A 19,148-nucleotide genomic window follows, 5' to 3' on the forward strand; every position below is an offset into this window, starting at 1 on the left:
AGCACAGAAACCTGAAATAACTACAAAGCAAACTTGGGCATTACTCTCTTTACGAAGCTGAAAGGGGAGGGGGGAAGCAAGGGGACATTTTTCAGCTACGATAAGGAGATCAAAGGCACGGACGTTGCCGAGGCACAGAACTGGATGGCAAAGCACCAGGTTCTGGTTCAGACTACTTAAAATTGTCCCCGTCCCCAGTGAGCAGGACGGGCACACCGCAGGAGTCCTACGGGCCGTGGTGAGGCTAAGCACAGAGCGGAGGGCAGCTCGCCATCTCGAGCGTATTTTATACTGCGGGAGATAACCTAACCAGGTGAGCATGCTGAAACATCCTTACACCATTTCCTACATACAATGAATGCTAAAGGATTTAATCAGCCATGCTAAGCAACGAATTTTAAAAGAAGGAGGTTGTAAGAGATTGCATAGGAAGTAGATGCATTAATATTAGGCCACACAATAGATATTTTGCATTAATGAGCAACTGATCCTTTTACTCACTGCCCTTCAGAACAAGATCAGACAGTTTAAGGCTCCAACAAACTTTTTTTTTTTAATGTAAATAAGTTTTTGAGACTGAAGTTCAATACAAACCCAAACACAGTGAGGATCAGGCTGTTTCGGTGCTTGCCTTTTGGTGTGTGTTTGTTTTTCAGGCTGGTGTTACACTGTCCTATTTATCCAGAAGTCCCTTTTCTAGCAGCAGTGCCTCCTACACGCAAACGTATTTCAGAAAAATAGGACCTCAGACATTTGTTAGGCCATATACTTTTTCCCTTCCATTGCCACAGCTTTGTGATAAATAAACTCTCCAATCTCCACAATAAGTCTTAGGAGCCTTAAGCAACCAAAAGACATAAACTAACCCAGTTTTCTCAAACCTGAGCCACCCACAAAACCCAAAGCTGACCTTCCTTCGTTTCCCTGCAAAACACAAATATCTACCTCCTAACAGAGCCTGAAATACCAACCTGTGGTCAAAACAGCATCTCTACAGAAAAATCTCAATTTTAAAACCATTAATGTAAACTTTGACTGACAGATGTTTTTATGGGTATCATTACAACCAACCGGCAGATCAGGCTAATGTTCTCACACACACGAGAGTTGGAAGGCTTGCTGATTAAACTTTCCTCCTCAAAGAAAGGCTTAAAGCGGACGACAGCAGTCCAGCTAACGGAAGACACGCCAGGTCTGCTCAGAGCGCTCAGCTGCGTGCAGCAGTGCCCGCTCACATCCCCCAGTTGCTATGGCATCCACCTCAGACTGTGGTTACACACACTAAATGTCTTTTTCCTACAGACTGTTATGGGAAGCTGAGCAACTTTGGCCATGAACCAAATATGTTTTGGCTCTAAAGCAGACATAATTCCTCACCGTTTGGACATTCCAATGGTTAGCTACACTGAGAAAGAGAGACAACCAGCTCTGAGAGCATCCATGTACACCCAGCTGTAAATACACTGCCCTAGCAATAGCAAAAAGCTATTGTCTTTGTGCTTACCTCGTTTACCAGCATTGTTTCATGAAATAATGCTATTTTTCCAGCACTTAACTGTCAGATCAGAACAAATGGGGAAGGTTCATTCTGGGCAGCTGCATAGCAAACTACAGTGGAAGGAAATTCTGTGGGATCCAAGGTATCACACTCATTTCCCTTATTTCCTGGTATTTTTAGTTTTATAAGCATCAGGTTATTTTTAAGCAACAGCTACCAAACACGAGCTAACACAGGACTCACAAACAACTAACATGTTCTGAACAGTCCTGCAAAACTCTGCAGCAGCCTGGATGAGCGCAACACTTACCACACGGTAACGCAGCAGAGCTCCTGCAGACTGCCTCCCACGCGCACGCTGCGCGGCCCACACCGAGCGCAGCGCCTGCGCCCAGCCCAGCCCCGCCGGTGCCAGTGCCATCTCACGGCGGGGTGCAGAGCAGGGACGGGGCTGAGGGGACCCCTCAGTGTCACACTGAAACAGGTACGAACCCCCATTCCCCCCCAAGGCTCATCCTCACAGAAAGGTGTCTTCAGTCACATTCTGGTTTCGAAAACAATCACTCAGGACTCAGTTTACTCTCTGTTCAATAAATATGCATTACGGGGCTACAACAAACAAATCATTAAAATAACACTCTGGCAAAATCAGAAAACTTTAGGAAGCATGTTACAAAATGCACAGTTACTATACATTATTAGTAACTCACATATTAAAAGACAAAACAAATTATCGTTGTATTATTGAGATCATAGCAGGCAACAGTGACGAGCACAAGGGCAGGACCTCCTGTTCTGGGAACCAGAGCAAGGTCATGGCAGCGGGCAGGCCCACGGCCCCGCTGCGGTCCCGAACACCCGCGGGCAGCCCGCCGCACAGCGCGGTGCGGGCCACGGCCATCAACTCCAGCTGGCGCGGCTAACGAGACCGCCGCGGCCGCTGCCCGTTCCAGCGGGGCTTCTCGCATTTGACCATCAAGTAACCACAAAGAAATCAAGCTTTCCCGAAAGGAAGTTTTGTGTTTGTTTGGGTTCGCCCCAACCTCTGCTGATAAAGGCATGAAACGGCAGCAGTCACAGACACGCACGGTATGTGCCGGGGCGGCGATCCCGCGGCGCAGGCGGCTCCGGGCCGGGCCTGCGGGAGCCTCCGCCCGCTCCGCCGGCCCCGGGCCCTCCGGCCTCCCCGCGTTCCCGGCCCAGGCCCCGCCGGCCCGGGGACAGGCACCGCCCCGGCCCCGGCCCCGGCCCCGCCGCCCCTCGGCCCCCGCCCCGCGGCCCCAGCCCGACATGCCCGCACACGCTCCTCGGCCGGAAAGTTTCACTCGCGCCTCCGCTGCCGCCGACCCCGCGCAGCGCCCGGAGAGGCCGCGCCCGGCCCGGCGGAGAGAGGAGCATGGGGAAGGAAAAGCACTCACCTCGGCCCGGCGGCCCGGCCCCGCACGGCGGCTCCGGCGGCGCGGCCCAGGCAGGGCGGCCCAGGCGGCGCTGCGCTCCGTTCCGCTCCGCTCCCCCGCGGGCAGCCCGGGGATGAGCTCAGGAGCGGCTGCAGTCCCCGCCCCGCGCTGCACAGCCCGGCTCGGCGGGGCGGGGCGGCTCCCGCCGCTCCCTCGGCGCGGCCCCGCGGCTCCCGGCCCGCAGCGCGGCGAGCGGAGGAGCGGGCGGCCCCGGCCCGGCGGCACAGCCCGGCAGACGCCGCCTTCGCGGAGCGGAACGTTTCGCCACCTCAGGAACACCGCGGGGGCCGCGCCCGCCAGCCCGCCCGGGCCACGAGGCTGCCGAGAACACCTGGGCATCTGCTCGTCCCCGCGGCTCCTGCTCGCCTGCGCTGCGGCGTGCGGGGCTGCGTGACCCCATCCCGGCTGTGAGCGCCCCAAGCCCGGCCGGGGGCTGCGAGCCCCGCCGGGGACGGGCGGTCCCGGGGCTGCACACGCAGCACAGGTGCCGTGATCCCACTTCAAGCAGTGCAGCCTTCTTTATCGCTAACCTGAAATTAGCTACATCCTGTCTTGTAAGGTCTTCAAAGGACAAAAAGATGGGTGAATTATAAATAAAAATAACAACAGATCGCTCGGCGCAGCCACATCACTTGCTGAACTGGGCCATGTAAGGCGCTTAGGAGGCAGGTTGGAAATGGCACCTTCAGGGAGAAGGAACACGGCTCTGTGCAGGACATGGCTCTGTGCAGAAGGACACGGCTCTGTGCAGGAGGACACGGCTCTGTGCAGGAGGACACGGCTCTGTGCAGGACACGGCTCTGTGCAGAAGGACACAGCTCTGTGCAGGAGGACACGGCTCTGTGCAGGACACGGCTCTGCGCAGGAGGACACGGCTCCGTGCAGGAGGACACGGCTCCGTGCAGGACACGGCTCTGTGCAGGACACGGCTCTGTGCAGGAGGACACGGCTCCGTGCAGGACATGGCTCTGTGCAGGACACGGCTCTGTGCAGAAGGACACGGCTCCGTGCAGGACACGGCTCTGTGCAGGACACGGCTCTGTGCAGGAGGGACACAGCTCTGTGCAGGAGGACACGGCTCCGTGCAGGACATGGTTCTGTGCAGAAGGACACAGCTCTGTGCAGGACACGGCTCTGTGCAGGACACGGCTCCGTGCGGAAGGACACGGCTCTGTGCAGAAGGACACGGCTCTGTGCAGAAGGACACGGCTCTGTGCAGGACACGGCTCCGTGCGGAAGGACACGGCTCCGTGCAGGACATGGCTCTGTGCAGGACACGGCTCTGTGCAGAAGGACACGGCTCCGTGCGGAAGGACACGGCTCCGTGCAGGACATGGCTCTGTGCAGGACACGGCTCTGTGCAGAAGGACACGGCTCCGTGCAGAAGGACACGGCTCTGTGCAGAAGGACACGGCTTCGTGCGGAAGGACACGGTTCCGTGCAGAAGGGACACGGTCCCCAGCAGCACAGAGGGACGCACTGAAGAGCAGCACCTTGGGCAGGATTCAGGCCTGTAAAGCCAGGCAACGTGAATGCTGCTGCAGAATAAAGCTAGCGCATTCTTTGTGTGAACAAGGGCTGAGCAAGGGGGTGCAGAGAGGTGGCATTACCTCTGAGGAGAGCTTTGGTAAATCTATTTGCAGCCTCTCTATTCATATTTTCCAAGATACTGAAAAATTACAAAAGGTACAGAAGAGAACTGCAAAAGTGATCGGAAGGCTCAAGATGATGCCTCGCAGTAACTGTCTTAAAATATTTATTTCCTCAAAAAGATGGCTCAACAGGGGGCTTATGAGAAAGAAAATTGTATTTTCACTTTGGTGCGCTTGAGATCACCACCACCTGTGTAATCCCGATGAGCTGTACCAAAGCGGCCACTCGGAGCACCTCTCTGGCTTTTCACATGTCAATAACCATCTCACATTAATGGGTTTAGTGATAAAGTGAGGGGGTGAGGAGGAAGACTAAGTTTAGCAGTGATGGTTTGAACGCCATCATTATGAGCACAACAGTTGATAATGTGTAGCAGAAATACCCCTCTGATGTGTTTTTCTCTTTCCAGCCTCAAAATGCTTGCCCCAGATGTCCAGCACTCCAGCTATTCCCTGTGTAGATGCCAAAGCGCTTGGCTTCCCTACATGTAACTTCTACAATAGAGTTTCACATAATTAATTTCAAAAAAATGAATCCTCCTCACACCAAAAAAGGAAAATGTAGGGACAATCCAAAATACATTTATAAATAGTTGCTGAAGTTTGCTGGGCAAGCCATCCTTTATTTTCGTATATAATTCATCATGGAAAACTAAAAATGAATTTAAGTGCAAAATAATGATTACAGTGCCAGAGTATTCCAGCACATTTTCTACGCTATGCAGGCATTTCCCACACGTCTCTCGACGTGTCTGTGAGCGGTAGCCCAGAGAATCCACCTAGGTGCTCAGGAAGAAGCGGGAGGCTCACACGGAGAGCAGCCCCAGAACCTCCGCCACCGCGGCCTCGCACGGCGCTGGAGCAGCCCGAGCTCCCGGTACGCCCCGAGCAGTTCTCACCTCACCTCCTGGCTCTGGCTTCGGAGAAGACGTGTCCCAAAACAAGGGCAGGACGCCGTGTGCGACTCAGCCAGCAGCTTTCCTGTCTGCCAGGGGAGAATCCTCTTCTTCACATTCTCTTCCCCCCATTTTGCCCGTGTGACGAGGCGGATGTCTGCAGAGAATGGAATTCTGTCTCTCGTGGAGGAAACGTCTTAGTTCTGGCAGCATTTTATGATTTTGTCTTTGTCTCCAAAATCCAAGACAAAAACCAGAGCTATGACTTCAGTGTTCCGTGACCTATTCCTCATCAGGCCCAGTGCTCCCTCCCTCTGGATATGAACCCACAGTTCTGGAACAGTATTTACAGCCAGTTGGATCTGGGTCCTACTGTTCCACAGGAAACCTCAGAATAAAAGTATTTTTAACTAGGGCATGATTTTGCTGCTTCCCTATCTGTCTCAGTAGAGCAAGGCTTTTGATAGTAGCAACGCCAACATTTGTGCTCTCACCAGTGCTTTGCTTTGGGGAAGAATTCAGCCCACAGCTGCTTTTCTACTTTAACTGTCCTGCCCTCTGCTCCTTCCACTCATTTGTTCACATGATTTGTCCATTCCCAGACGCCCAAATTCTTCAGCTATTCCTTTTCCTCCTCTCACAGAGTCTCACACTTTTCATGCAAGCTTCTCATACTTTTAAAGCTTCTTTTTATTTATTTATTTCTGGGGGAAATCAGGAATCCTAGACCATGGCAGCAATGTTCACTGTAATGCTGGGGACTAGGGGAATAAGAAACCAGACCTCTCACTTCTGCTCAGCTCCAGGGCTGTTTATGTTAGTTTGGACTTCTTGTCTTAGCCGAATACTTCAATTCTTGGGTTTGGAGTGTTTCTGCAAATAAGATAATTTTGTAAATTTTAGGAGCTTCTTTTCAATGCAGCTGCTTTTATCCTGTCAGATTCATTCTCATGCAAAATAATAATTTCATAGAAAATCCTTGATTTACTGATTTTAAGAAAACAACTTGTTCTAGAACTAGAATCAACACAACCTTATATTCAATAGCTTTGTGACTGTTGGATTTGCAGATGTCCAAGAAGGTGTAAATTTTCTGGTTAAGGATTACTTTTTAGAGAAATCCACATGGCTTCACTACACTGAACCAGATGTTGCTTAGAGAAGAAAGAAAAAGGTAACTAGTACACCTGCTGCCTCACTGCAGGAGCTGGACTGACAGCACACACAGAAGACTAAAGCATTGCAAGAGTAGATCCAAGTTACCCAACGAGTTTTCTATTTCATCTGCAGATAAGCATTGATTCCTTATTTATCTTCTGCATGGTTTGTGTGGGAGATCAGGCCTCTTCTGTTGCTCCAGTGAATCAGAAAACCACCAAGAGGCGGGCGGTGCGCTTCGTTATTCCGTCCCGCAGGTGTGCTGACCCGCGGGCGCGGGCCCTGCTCGCAGCACGGCAGCTCCGCGCCGCGGCGCCAGCGGCCAAACCCAGCGGCCGTTCCGCAAACCTGGGATTATGGCAGTACTGCACTGTCGCATTTGAGTGAAAATGTGAGTGCACTTTACGTAGCCTCCGGCTTGAAATCCAAGAAACCACAGCACAAGTGAGAAGGCACTTGAGAGAATTCTTGTTAATCCAGAGTTCCTCACGTCGCCCCCTTAACTGAGGCGGCTCTAAAGGCAGTGACCGAAAACGAGTGAGCAGCCACTCCTGGCCTGTGCACAAATACATGTAGATGCTAAGAAGCTAGAACTAAAGATATGAAACATTTAAAGGTATGAGCCTTTTATCATCCCTACCAGCTTCAACCTTAAGGTTCTTCAATTTGTGAAGTGTGAGCTTATTAGTTTAGAATAGCATATAAACCAGCAGGTGCATGCAGTGTATGCAGTTTTGTCAGCCACATTTCTGAATCCTTACAGAGCTTCGGCACACTCTACTATCCGCTCCTCTCCCGCCCCACCCAGGTTTCTCTCTTTATTCCTTGCAATTCAAGGCAGCAAGGCCAGTTCTACGCTGCCACCAGAGGACTGGCAGCTGGAGTTTGCAGTGTAATTGGAGGGCTCTTCGTAACCCGTTCTGAAGTGCTGTCCTTAGAAACCGCAGCGCACCTGCGGACAGCAAGCGTGCGCCTGCCTGTCTGGGACAGCTCCAACAAAACCAGCTCATTCTAAACTGGGCTTTTGGACTTTTTAAGGCTAAGATCCACAGAATAAACCAAGTAAAAAGCTTTCAGTTTCAGCTGTTTTTTTTCAATAGAAATCTTGCATTTCACTGCTTTTTGATGTTTCTCGATAGTAACGTGAGAACAAACAGGCTTCTGTAGCTTACGGATATCTCGGTTTGCTCCAGCTCTTTAACTCTGAGAACGCACACCAGATACGGAAAATTTAAACTGGAAGGAATTTAAGAGAGTTATCAACAATGAAAGGAGAAGGTTGGATTTAAATTTTAAAGTCAATCTTCATTTTAGTGACTGTTCTATTTCAGTATACACTAAATGCATATTGTGCAACTCAAATGATGGCTATGATATAAAACATGTTTAATAGTAGCTTAGGAAAAGTCTTAATCATTCCTTTATATAAAAACAACTTCTGACTTAATCACCAGCTGTAAACCCAAGCGGAAAAGCGGTGTGTGTAACTGAAGGCAGCTGGGGAAATCCCATCCCTTTCCACCCAACTGTTGGGTAGGAAATGCTGTATCCAGCTTCCAGTGTTCCCTGGTCATGAAGCAATGAATTTGTTCTGAAGAGACCACATTTAGAAACACAATAAGAAAACATCTACAAAAACAGCCAATCTTAATTAGCTCATTGAACTCACCTGGTACCAATACAGTACACATTTCACCCCATTCCTTGCGCTGCTCTCACGGGTCATCGCCTACAGCTGTGAACGCAGAGGACGCAGGAAGGACACGGAATCAGAAACCACTTTTTGTTTACCATCGGGTTATGCCCTTTGTATCTTTACAACTTCTAGGAAGTCATGTCCTCTGTGAAACACCAAATGATGCTTTCATAAAGGAGTTATTATTTTTCCTTTGAAACTGTTTGAGCAGATTACAATACAGGTCCCTGTAGGCAAAGAGCCGTGTGTTGTGAGAGCGGGGCGGGCAGAGCCTGCGCAGGCTGCGGGCACACAGCAGCCTCTTGTGGCTAAGCGGAGTAATAAAGAACCACTGACGTTTCTGAAGCTACTCTTGATACGAGCCGCAAGGCTCGATAAAATCTTGAGTGTTAGCAAACAGCTGGAGAGTTAGAGAGTCGGCCATTCTCAGACTCCCGGATCTGAAGTCCTCTTCGATGAAGAATGAGCTAACAGTGGCAGCCTGCTATAAATGAAGCGCCAGACTGAAATTTCTGATAATAAAATGATCTAAAATTTGTCATTAATCAAGAGTGGAATAATAGCCAGGCGTAGAGTCTGTGGCCAAGTTTGGCAAGAACAATAAACATGCTATTATGTTGAATCATTGTTCTCTGTATGGTTTTGCCGAATAAAGGGCAAAGCGTGACTGGTTTCTCCAGGGAAGCCGAGGCGCCTTCACCGCTGGCAGCAGCTGAGCCGGGCTGAGAACAGCTGCAGTGCCAGCCGGTCCAGCAGTGTGCTGTCGCGCAGGACGCTGGCACCGGGGGGACACGGAACAGGCTGGGAGCAGCACGAACGGAGCTCTGGCCGCTGCACAGAATCCCAACACACACCCAGGAAAAGATTTGACTCACGAGTGCTCCAAAGTGCGAAGTGCACATTCCTCCCGCTAAACTGGTCGGCTGCTCGTGTGAAGCAGGAGAGGATAATCTGGAAGGTGCGCGAGGGACCAGGAGGAACGGCAGCACGTTAAACTGTGGCCTCAGGGACAGCAGGGCTTCCAAAGCCAGGAGGGGCTTCAGTGCGAACCTGCCGCGGGAGTTACAACAGGAGCCATGGCAATACGAATAGCACAAATGACACTGATTAAACCAAGGAATTTTTTTTGGTACATTCTAGAAATATACTCTACCACTGAAACTAAAGACACGCTCAGTAAACACCTGGGTTATGTGTGTACCTGTTACCAGAGCTTCTGGGTTTTGTACACCAGGGAGAGGTCACTGCACTTGAAACGACTTGCAAACCTGTGCATGCTGCTTAGAGAAAAACAGGCTAAACAAGTACAGATTGGAAGGGATAGAAGCTTTAAGCAACACAGTATTTTGTTACTGTTCTCTCACGGTATCTTCCCAGATTTGCCACGAGTAATTTCTCTGCCGTTTCACCTGCCGCGGTTTGACACGAGTCAGAAATGGCACGCTGGGTTCGGCCCTCGGTCGGTACGTCACTGCAGAGCCGCTCGGAGCTGCGCCTGCCCGGCTCCGGCCAGCTGTGCCAAGCACCGCCCGCTGCGCCAGCCCAGCTCCGGAACCCCGCGTTCCACCCGCTGTGTCTGTGCAACCGTGAACCCCGCGTTCCACCCGCTGCGTCTGTGCAACCATGAACCCCGCGTTCCACCCGCTGCGTCTGTGCAGCCAGGAACCCCGCGTTCCACCCGCTGTGTCTGTGCAACCATGAACCCCGCGTTCCACCCGCTGTGTCTGTGCAACCATGAACCCCGCGTTCCACCCGCTGCGCCAGCCCAGCTCCGGAACCCCGCGTTCCACCTGCTGCGTCTGTGCAGCCCGGAACCCCGCGTTCCACCCGCTGTGTCTGTGCAACCACGAACCCCGCGTTCCACCCGCTGTGTCTGTGCAGCCCGGAACCCCGCGTTCCACCCGCTGTGTCTGTGCAGCCACGAACCCCACGTTCCACCCGCTGTGTCTGTGCAGCCACGAACCCCGCGTTCCACCCGCTGTGTCTGTGCAACCACGAACCCCGCGTTCCACCCGCTGTGTCTGTGCAGCCACGAACCCCACGTTCCACCCGCTGTGTCTGTGCAGCCACGAACCCCGCGTTCCACCCGCTGTGTCTGTGCAGCCCGGAACCCCGCGTTCCACCCGCTGTGTCTGTGCAGCCACGAACCCCACGTTCCACCCGCTGTGTCTGTGCAGCCCGGAACCCCGCGTTCCACCCGCTGTGTCTGTGCAACCACGAACCCCACGTTCCACCCGCTGTGTCTGTGCAACCATGAACCCCGCGTTCCACCCGCTGTGTCTGTGCAGCCCGGAACCCCGTGTTCCACCTGCTGTGTCTGTGCAGCCCGGAACCCCGCGTTCCACCCGCTGTGTCTGTGCAGCCCGGAACCCCGCGTTCCACCCGCTGTGTCTGTGCAGCCCGGAACCCCGCGTTCCACCCGCTGTGTCTGTGCAGCCATGAACCCCGCGTTCCACCCGCTGTGTCTGTGCAGCCCGGAACCCCGCGTTCCACCCGCTGCATCTGTGCAGCCCGGAACCCCGCGTTCCACCCGCTGTGTCTGTGCAGCCCGGAACCCCGCGTTCCACCCGCTGTGTCTGTGCAGCCCGGAACCCCGCGTTCCCCCAGCAGCTCAGGTCCCGCGCAGCCGCGCCCCCGCTCCCCCACCCGCCCCAGGCGCACACCGGCTGCGCTCACCCGGCTCTCCCTGCCGTCCGCAGCCCAGCAGAGGGATCTGCTGCATTTCCTTACAGAACGCCAGGCAAAATATGTTCTCCACTGCACGGAAATCTCTCCCAGGGCTTCCTGAGGTTTGTCACTACGCAGCAAGCCTGTCGTACAGCCAGCATGGAACACGGCCTCAATTAAAGCACAAACCACTCCTGTCGGCTGTGACCTGCTTCCTTAGGGTCATGTTCGCTTCAGCTCTGCTATCACTAAATTTAAATAAACAAATATATAAAGAATATATAAAGAGGGCTGACAGATTCCAGTACTTCAGTCACAATTCACACAGTAAGTGAAGCTGTTGGACTCCTTAGTGTTGAGTAATTACTGTACACCTGTACAACCAGGTTAGACAGAAGCCGTAATATTTTAATAAATCCCAAGCACATTTAGTAACTCTTCTTCTTAAGTATTTTATTGTCAGTAGCAGAAATATAGTACAATACCAGGCACAGCTTTTAATCATTTCACCCCAGTGTGCTCAGTGCTAGTCAGAACAGAAACTCAATTTTAAGTAAACATGAGTATTTTAATAAGTATCTTAACATTTCTGTGGCTGTTGAATAATGCGAATTCTTCTAGGCAGTGTGAACTTCTCCAAGGCAGGCCGTGGCTTCTGGTGAGCGACTTGTAACGCTGCTGCATGAATTTTGTGGCTCATCTGTAACATTAAAGCAGGGGGAAAGTTGGGACAGAATACAGCTTTTGTGCTGTCCTCTTCCGCAATTCCATCAGACAAAAGCAGTTTAAAAACGGCAGTAAAACCTGACTACAAAAAGTCCAAATGGTCAATACATAAAACTCATGGTGACTTGTACATGTGACTATAACTTCTGTTTTCAAAGTGCTATTGGCCCCACTACATTCAATGAACTACTGATTTTTCTTCCCTCCCTTTTTTCAGTGGTTCAGAGAACGAGCTGTCAAAGGAAGGAAAACGGAGTAAAAAGTATGTCAGAGTTAACAGTAAATTGCTTCAAATTCTTACTTTCCCAGATTCAAACCTTCATCATTACAGTATCTAATTATCACTTTCTAAAGTACTGCGGAAGCTTCACATACGAGATCCTGGAAACCAGCAGAAGTGAGTGGTGGGTCAGAGCAGGGAGGGGACAAGTGCAAGAGAAATGGACGAGCTGTGCCTGTTCTCCTGAGCAAACAATCTGAGCAAAACTTCAGGGCCTGCACACTAAAGCTATCATCTGACCTGCTGATGAAGGGTTGACGTTGAAGTGACGCAACTGATGCTTTACCAAGCTCTACGGATGAGGAACTCCCGTGTGCTTCAGAATCTAAAGACTGCGTGTGTATGAACAACAGATAGTAACTGTCAGACCTTCAGATAGGCACACAAATTAAAAAGCTGCTCATTCCATCAGCTCTTGCAAAGCAGAGGTGTGTGAGTCTGCACCCACAGCCTGGCGAGACACTGCACGGTACCTGTTAGAATGATGACCAGAAGGGTCCATCAACAGCTTTGCAACACAAAATTGTAAATGATCTCATAGGATTTCCAAGGGAGAAGTGACGAAGACGCTTGACTCTGTATTGTGAGGCCTGAGGCGCAGCAGCTGCAGAACACGCTGTGCCACTGCCCCGGGACCACCGCAGCCTGACACTGCCCCGGGACCACCGCAGCCTGACACTGCCCCGGGACCACCGCACTCTGACACTGCCCCGGGATCAGAACAGTCTGACACTGCCCCAGGACCACCGCCGTCTGACACTGCCCCGGAACACGCTGTGCCACTGCCCCGGGACCACCGCAGCCTGACACTGCCCCGGGACCACCGCAGCCTGACACTGCCCCGGGACCACCACAGCCTGACACTGCCCCGGAACACGCTGTGCCACTGCCCCGGGACCACCACAGTCTGACACTGCCCCGGGACCACCGCAGCTTGACACTGCCCCAGGATCAGCACAGTCTGACACTGCCCCGGGACCACCGCCGTCTGACACTGCCCCGGGACCACCGCAGCCTGACACTGCCCCGGGACCACCGCAGCCTGACACTGCCCCGGGATCACTGCCGTCTGACACTGCCCCGGGACCACCGCAGCCTGACACTGCCCCAGGACCAGCACAGTCTGACACTGCCCCGGAACACGCTGTGCCACTGCCCCGGGACCACCATAGCCTGACGCTGCCCTCACCGCTGCCCCGTGCCCGCCCGCCGCTGCAGCTCCCAGGGAACACGCTGTGCCGCTGCCCCGTGCCCGCCCGCCGCTGCAGCTCCCGCTTCCTGCGTCAGACCCGCGCACGAGCTACAGCTACTGCCACCGCGGGACACAGAACTCGGGACGAGGTGTTGCTCTGGGTTGTAATCTCACCTTGATACCCTGCTGTACTTGCCTGTAACAGGGCCACACGACCACCCTGGACTACTTAGTGTTCAACAGGAACGGGACCAAACGCGACAGAACCGGGAGGGAAGGTGAGGTACATTCTAACCATCTACCCTGTTTCCCCAAAAATAACACAGGGTCTTATATTAATTTTTGCTCCAAAACGTATTACTTTTTTACATGTATAGTTGCCTGGACACTATTTAAATTGACTTTTTTGTGAACTGCAACTGGGGCTTATTTTTGGAGTAGGGCTTATATTTCGAGCACCCTCAAAAATGCTGAAAAATCATGCTAGGGCTTATCTTCAGGGTAGGTCTTATTTTCAGGGAAACAGGGTAGTGTTTTAGCCACACAACTGCTGAAGAAACAGAGAATCTCAAGAGCAGTTACTGGTAGATGACGAACACGGAAATGTCAGATACCAGGGGTTTAAGGACAATTCAGGGTTTGATATTTTTGTTCAGTTGAGCTGTATGCAGATGTCCCACTAACCACGTATCCTGCCCTTCCAGCTGTACTTACTTTGCTCAGCACTTCGGCCAGCAGCACACCCATGGGCCGAGTTCTCGCAAAACTGGCGACGGCGCTGCAAAGCAAACGAGAAAGGTGCTCAGAAACACTCCTCTCTTTCATTTCCACACCTAACACAAAACATTTTGTAATGGAAATTTAGGTTTTGGAGCTAAATCCTTCAATCACATTAAAGACTATATGATATTTAAGAAGATACGCTGTCTCAGAATAGAACAGTGCAAAATGTGTGTTGCAGGCTGCTTTATTCAGATATAGTTTTATACAAAAATTTGATATCTAAAATGTCCCTGAATATCTCAAAAGGGATTTTTTGTACACTGTGGAGCAGTGTCACAGAACCTGAGCACTGATATCCAGAAGTGCAAGATCGGGCTTTGTAATTTTCTTACTTCCAGTCTAGACCCACGAAAGAAATTCGCCCTTTGCTTTTGGAGAGCGTTTCCTCTGACAGCAGCCAATTGTCAAGCAAGACTACTATCCCATTAACTTCTTTATATTCCAGTGAAGAACAGCTATGTTACCAGTATTGCACAAACAAATGATCTGTGGATGTGAAATAACCAAGTTCAGCAAGAGGAAGAGCTGTGGAATGCACATTCTTCTGATGATACCAGTATTTGCACTGATACTTCTACAGCTTAAAATGGAGCCAAGAAAAATCATTATGATCCTTACACAGAATGAGGAAACTTAAATGTGACTCTTGGCAAAGCAGACACTGCTTTAGTTAACGATTCTGTGGATCGGGCAAGACGCATTTCCTACTGGAATTTCACTTTGGCAATTGATCACCTTGCCACACTGGCAAACACGAGTCATCCCAGGCCTGTCTGTGCCACCGGGCAGCTGACTGCCCAGACAGCAGCGACACCGCACCTGCACAGCCCGTGAGGTCAGCACCTTCCGACGCACCAGCACAAACCTGAACTCCAAGTTATTAAAAAACAACAACAAAAACTCAAGAACGCACCAAACTATGAGCAAATGTAATGTATTGTCAGAAAACTGTCAGGCAGGCATCTGCCTGTCATGAGGCATTACACTCTGCCGTTCTATCACTGGGTTCCCCGTCAACTTTACAAGGCGCAGGGAACAATCCCTGCAGTGCGGTACCTCGCGTTTTCTTTTCCTGCAGCTTTAGCGTTTTTCTCCACCGGTCCGTTTTCTTGCTTTTTAGACACTCTCATACCTCCAGCTCTGACTGCAAGAAGAAAACACATTTATGTGAAAATACCTACAGAATTACATACTACATTATGTATCCTTAGAGAAGAAAGACACAGATAATTGTTAACAAGGAATCATCTTTCAATTTGTAGCTCTGTGCTTCACTTTGAGCGCAGGCACAGGTCACGCAGCACCGCCCTGTGCGGCGCGGGCTCAGCGCCGCCGCGCACGCCGGCGGTCGGGGGCTCTGGTCACGCAGCTGCAGTCAGTCCTGACACCGTACGTTAACACACGCTCTTCCCCCGCAAACCTCAGCTGTCATAGCCTCCATTTTGAGTTTAAAAAGCAAACCAACCAACCAACCTCTAATCACTTTCAGGTTGTTGCACAATGCCACTGATAGCCATAAACGTTTCATCAGCTGCTCTCGTATTCTAGAATAAACCTAATAACGCAGATAACAACCAGCTACAAACTTTTCTTGTACTTGTGTTCTAACAAGTTTAATTATATCCTATTAAGATATCTGCCAATCACAAAACCAATTAGCACTAATTAAGCTCCAGGTGACCTAACAATAACAATTGAAGTTGTAAGGCGTGTCAGAAAATTCAAATCCGAACACAGAACATGTAAAGTTCTCCAAACCATCTTGTTGAAAGCAAGACTTCCTTCCTGGTCGCAAGGGGGTTTTATGTTTTAAATCTCTGAAAGTTAGAACACATTTTGTATGCATTCCTAATTATTTTGAAGAAATTGCTTCATCTTACAGCGAGGCTCCTAGTCTTATACTGAATAACCAAGACTGGAGTTTTCAAACTCAGATATTTGGGTACAGGAGAAAAGTTTCAAGAATTACTCAGCTAAATAGCACGCAAAATGTATTTGGGCATTTTAGGGGGAGCAGATGTGTCCATCCGTAACTAACACCCATTGCTATCAAATCTGACCTTTCGCTCCTGGTTGCGGGTTTGGTTTTAGGAAGAGGAACTCTCCTTCAGCCGTGTGTGGAGCAGCCTCCGGGCGCTGCAGTCCTGCGGCACCGGCACCGGGCTCTGCTCTCCAGGCGCACGCACGCGGCTCACGGCACCGCGGCGGGAGCTGCGCTGCGGCCCCGGCAATTGTGCTGTGAGTGCACCAGAGAGCCAGGCTGAGCAAAACTGCCTGTGGGTCTCACTGCCAAGGGGAAAGTGTCCCCTGAAACGGGAGCATCAACCGTTTCCAATTATCCGCCAGTGGACAGAAACAAGATTCTAAATACCCGCCGCTCCTTATCTCTGGAAGTGGGAGATAACAGGGCAGGTGTCTTTAAACATCAATGACAAAGGGTTAAAACCAACCAAAACCACAACAGAACAAAACCCACCATATACCACAGACACAAAATATCCTGGAGTATTACAAGGTCCTTAGGCTGGTGTCTTCTTGACTTTCTGTTCTCTTTTGAACAAGCTCATCCAGAACACCAGCACTAGTTACCCCAAGTATTTTAGGAACGACTCAAACCACAAATAGGAACACACCTAAAGTTTTGGAAGTGGATAAAAAACCTTGACTGACCCTAGATCCACGACTCTGGGGCTGGGACCTGCACCAAGCACACACGCAGGACTGTCGATTTCTAAATGGAAGCATTTTTTACAGTTTTAATTTAGCAGGGTGCAGAGATCCAGACCCAGAACAAGGCAAAGACATTTTATACCTACAAGGTGTTATAAAAAACAGGAGCTGAGGTGTCGGAGGTGGAAGGAGAGAGAGATACAACATGGGAAGACATATTTAAACACTAACGGGCCCATTGGGAATCGTGTCTACTACCAACAAGCCCAGAGAAGAAAGTTATTTATAATAATTAGGAGTAGTGCAGGAGTTATTCCAGTCTCTTCCCGGCGCTGAGAACAGCTGCCACCCGCGCGGCCAGAGCTGCTCGGCCCCCGCGGAAGGGGAACACGGACGCTTCTCGCAATGCAACAGAAAACTGGTGTGCGCTTCTTCTGCCAAAGCAACTAAGAGATCGTCAAAGTTTTAACACAGAGCTCAGGTTTTAGATTATTGTAAACACCTTGGAAGCCACGTAATCTAACAGTTAATAGCTAAGAGCTAAGTGCCAAAATATTTACTGATTTCTATATTGAAAACATTACCTATTTTTAAAGAAAGAAGGGAGGAATATCCTTCTTCTTCCCCACCAAAACAAACGAACAAACCCCTCACACACACAAACACACCCCCCAAAAAGCAACCAATCCAAATGGAAAACAACGGCACTGAGCTCAGCTGAATCCCGGGGTTACTTATGGACACCATGGTCAGAACAAAGGTGTGCACCTCCAGCCTGCCTTGTTCGGTGAGTGAAGAACTGAAACACGCTATTCCCACCGCCTCTCCCGTGCCAGCGCCGGTCGCCCCGCGGGCACAGATCAGCCTCACCGGCCGCGGCTCCTGTCACGCACAGCCAGAAAAACCAGCTCCCAGCCCAGGCCGCCGGCTGAATCCCAGGATGTGAGGGGTTGGAGGGCCCTGGAAAGCTCATCCAGTGCAATCCCCCCATGGAGCAGGAACACCCAGATGAGGTTACACAGGAAGGTGTCCAGGCGGGATGGTTTAAAACCTGTGGTGGTTCAAAGGCCCTTCCAGGGCCAACTCGACTGTCCCTGCCACAGACACAAGAAGCCAGGGACGGGCAGAGACAAGTAAAGCGGAGAAGGAAGCCAAAACTACTTACATCACAAATTCATGTAAAAGCATGCTTGAAAAAATAAACTTTAACAACCAAGCCAAGTTTTACAGTACGATGGGACAGAGAAGTTCTGCCTTGTGCTCTCCAGGCTATAACCGCTCGTAGGGACCTGCGGCAGAGAGCGCAGCCCGCCGGTCCCGCTCCACGGCCCGTGTCACCCGGGTCCGATCCGGGCCGTGCTGGGCGAAGGGAGCAGCGGGCCGGGCCGCTCCGCGCTCGGGCTACACGGACCCGCCGGTGCTGCCCTGCAGACGGGCCGGCCCGGCCCGGGCCGCTCGCCGGGCCCCCTCACGCCCGGCCGGGCGCGCCCGGGCCCGCAGGTGCGGCAGGTCCGGCGGGTGCCAGGCGCTGCCCGCAGCCGCGGTGGCGGTGAATCGCGGCGGCCCCTCGGAGACCCGCCACGCACCGCGGGGCCGCCCGCACGGCGCTCCCCGGGCACGGCTGCAGCGGCTGCCCGCTGCCGCGGAGCGAGAGCGCCTGTGCCGCCGCCTCCGCGCAGGGAGCCCGGGCGGGCCCCGGCCCCATTCCCTACCTGCCGGGCGGCGCCGGCCCCGCGGCGGGAGCGGCGAGCGGCGCGTTCCCCGCGCCATGGCGGGCGGAGCGGCGGGAGCGGCGGGAGCGGCGGGAGCGCGGCGGGGAAGCGGCGGGAGCGGCGGGAGCGGCGGGAGCGGCGGGAGCGCCCCGGCCGCGCGCAGCGCCCCTGTGCGGCGGGCCCGGGCGGCCCGCGTGCGCGTCGGGATACAGCGCTCAACCGAAGGTTCAACCCAAAGCCAAGCAAGAGAAGTGGTGGTGCCACATTACATACATTACACATATGATTTTCTATACATTTCATATATGTTTTCTATTTCTTATTTCAAGATGAACTTCTCTTTATCCCATATTTGCTCATGTCTCCTCCAAGTCCCACATCTGGTTTGTACTAGAATGCAATGTTTCTCTGTTTTGGACACCTTTTCCCACCCAGCAAAGCTCTGTGTTCATACAGTTTGGACCGAACGATGCCTCATCTGTTTGATGCATCCCTTCCCTTCAATAATTCCGCATCATGTTTTGCATTCTGCAGTTCCTGATTTTGTCATCCCTTTTGTCACTTTCCACACACCTAAAAACCAGAACTTTAGCTTTTTTCTCCCTCTCATTTAAATATGGTATGATAAATAAATAAATATAGAAATTAAAGTGCTTGGGAATCAAACCTGGCCTCCGAAATGCTTTCCCACTTCACCCTTTTTCCAGCATGAAGAGAAAGGGTCCACTTATGGCTCTTTCCTGTGTGTTCAGTGATTTGTC

At 51.8% G+C, this 19,148-nt stretch overlaps 2 protein-coding genes and 1 long non-coding RNA gene across 4 annotated transcripts in view; all 3 read right to left on the bottom strand.

The window, feature by feature from the left end:
- TANC1 (tetratricopeptide repeat, ankyrin repeat and coiled-coil containing 1) overlaps positions 1-3,076 on the bottom strand; it is a 67,654-nt gene extending 64,578 nt beyond the window's left edge. For both annotated transcript variants that reach the window (XM_065070090.1, XM_065070088.1), the window contains exon 1: positions 2,917-3,076. The gene's annotated coding sequence lies outside the window, so the exon portion shown is untranslated. The remainder of the gene's footprint in view (positions 1-2,916) is intronic.
- A 1,815-nt stretch (positions 3,077-4,891) lies between these two features.
- Positions 4,892-10,059, bottom strand: LOC110364202 (uncharacterized). The gene is made up of 3 exons (XR_010473928.1): positions 8,331-10,059; positions 6,287-6,376; positions 4,892-5,660 (listed from the first exon to the last, which is right to left on the bottom strand). It is a non-coding gene; the product is annotated as an uncharacterized LOC110364202 (long non-coding RNA).
- Positions 10,060-11,460: 1,401 nt separating this feature from the next.
- On the bottom strand, positions 11,461-18,544 carry DAPL1 (death associated protein like 1). Its single transcript, XM_065070099.1, has 4 exons — positions 18,388-18,544; positions 15,062-15,149; positions 13,937-14,000; positions 11,461-11,724 (listed from the first exon to the last, which is right to left on the bottom strand). The coding sequence occupies exons 1-4, from the start codon at positions 18,443-18,445 to the stop codon at positions 11,605-11,607; spliced, it is 330 nt and encodes a 109-aa protein (XP_064926171.1). The 5' UTR covers positions 18,446-18,544; the 3' UTR covers positions 11,461-11,604.
- Between the last annotated feature and the right edge of the window lie 604 nt (positions 18,545-19,148).

Source organism: Columba livia, chromosome 7, assembly GCF_036013475.1.
Source record: "Columba livia isolate bColLiv1 breed racing homer chromosome 7, bColLiv1.pat.W.v2, whole genome shotgun sequence".
Lineage (NCBI taxonomy): Eukaryota > Metazoa > Chordata > Aves > Columbiformes > Columbidae > Columba > Columba livia.

Excerpts from the sequence above, each read along its gene's own strand:
- DAPL1 (XM_065070099.1), bottom strand. The coding sequence starts at position 18,445 with ATGGCGCGGGGAACGCGCCGCTCGCCGCTCCCGCCGCGGGGCCGGCGC. Across the intron at positions 15,150-18,387 it reads GGGCCGGCGCCGCCCGGCAG|TCAGAGCTGGAGGTATGAGA; the intron begins GTAGGGAATGGG and ends TTCTTCTTGCAG. Across the intron at positions 14,001-15,061 it reads GCAGGAAAAGAAAACGCGAG|CGCCGTCGCCAGTTTTGCGA; the intron begins GTACCGCACTGC and ends TTTGCTTTGCAG.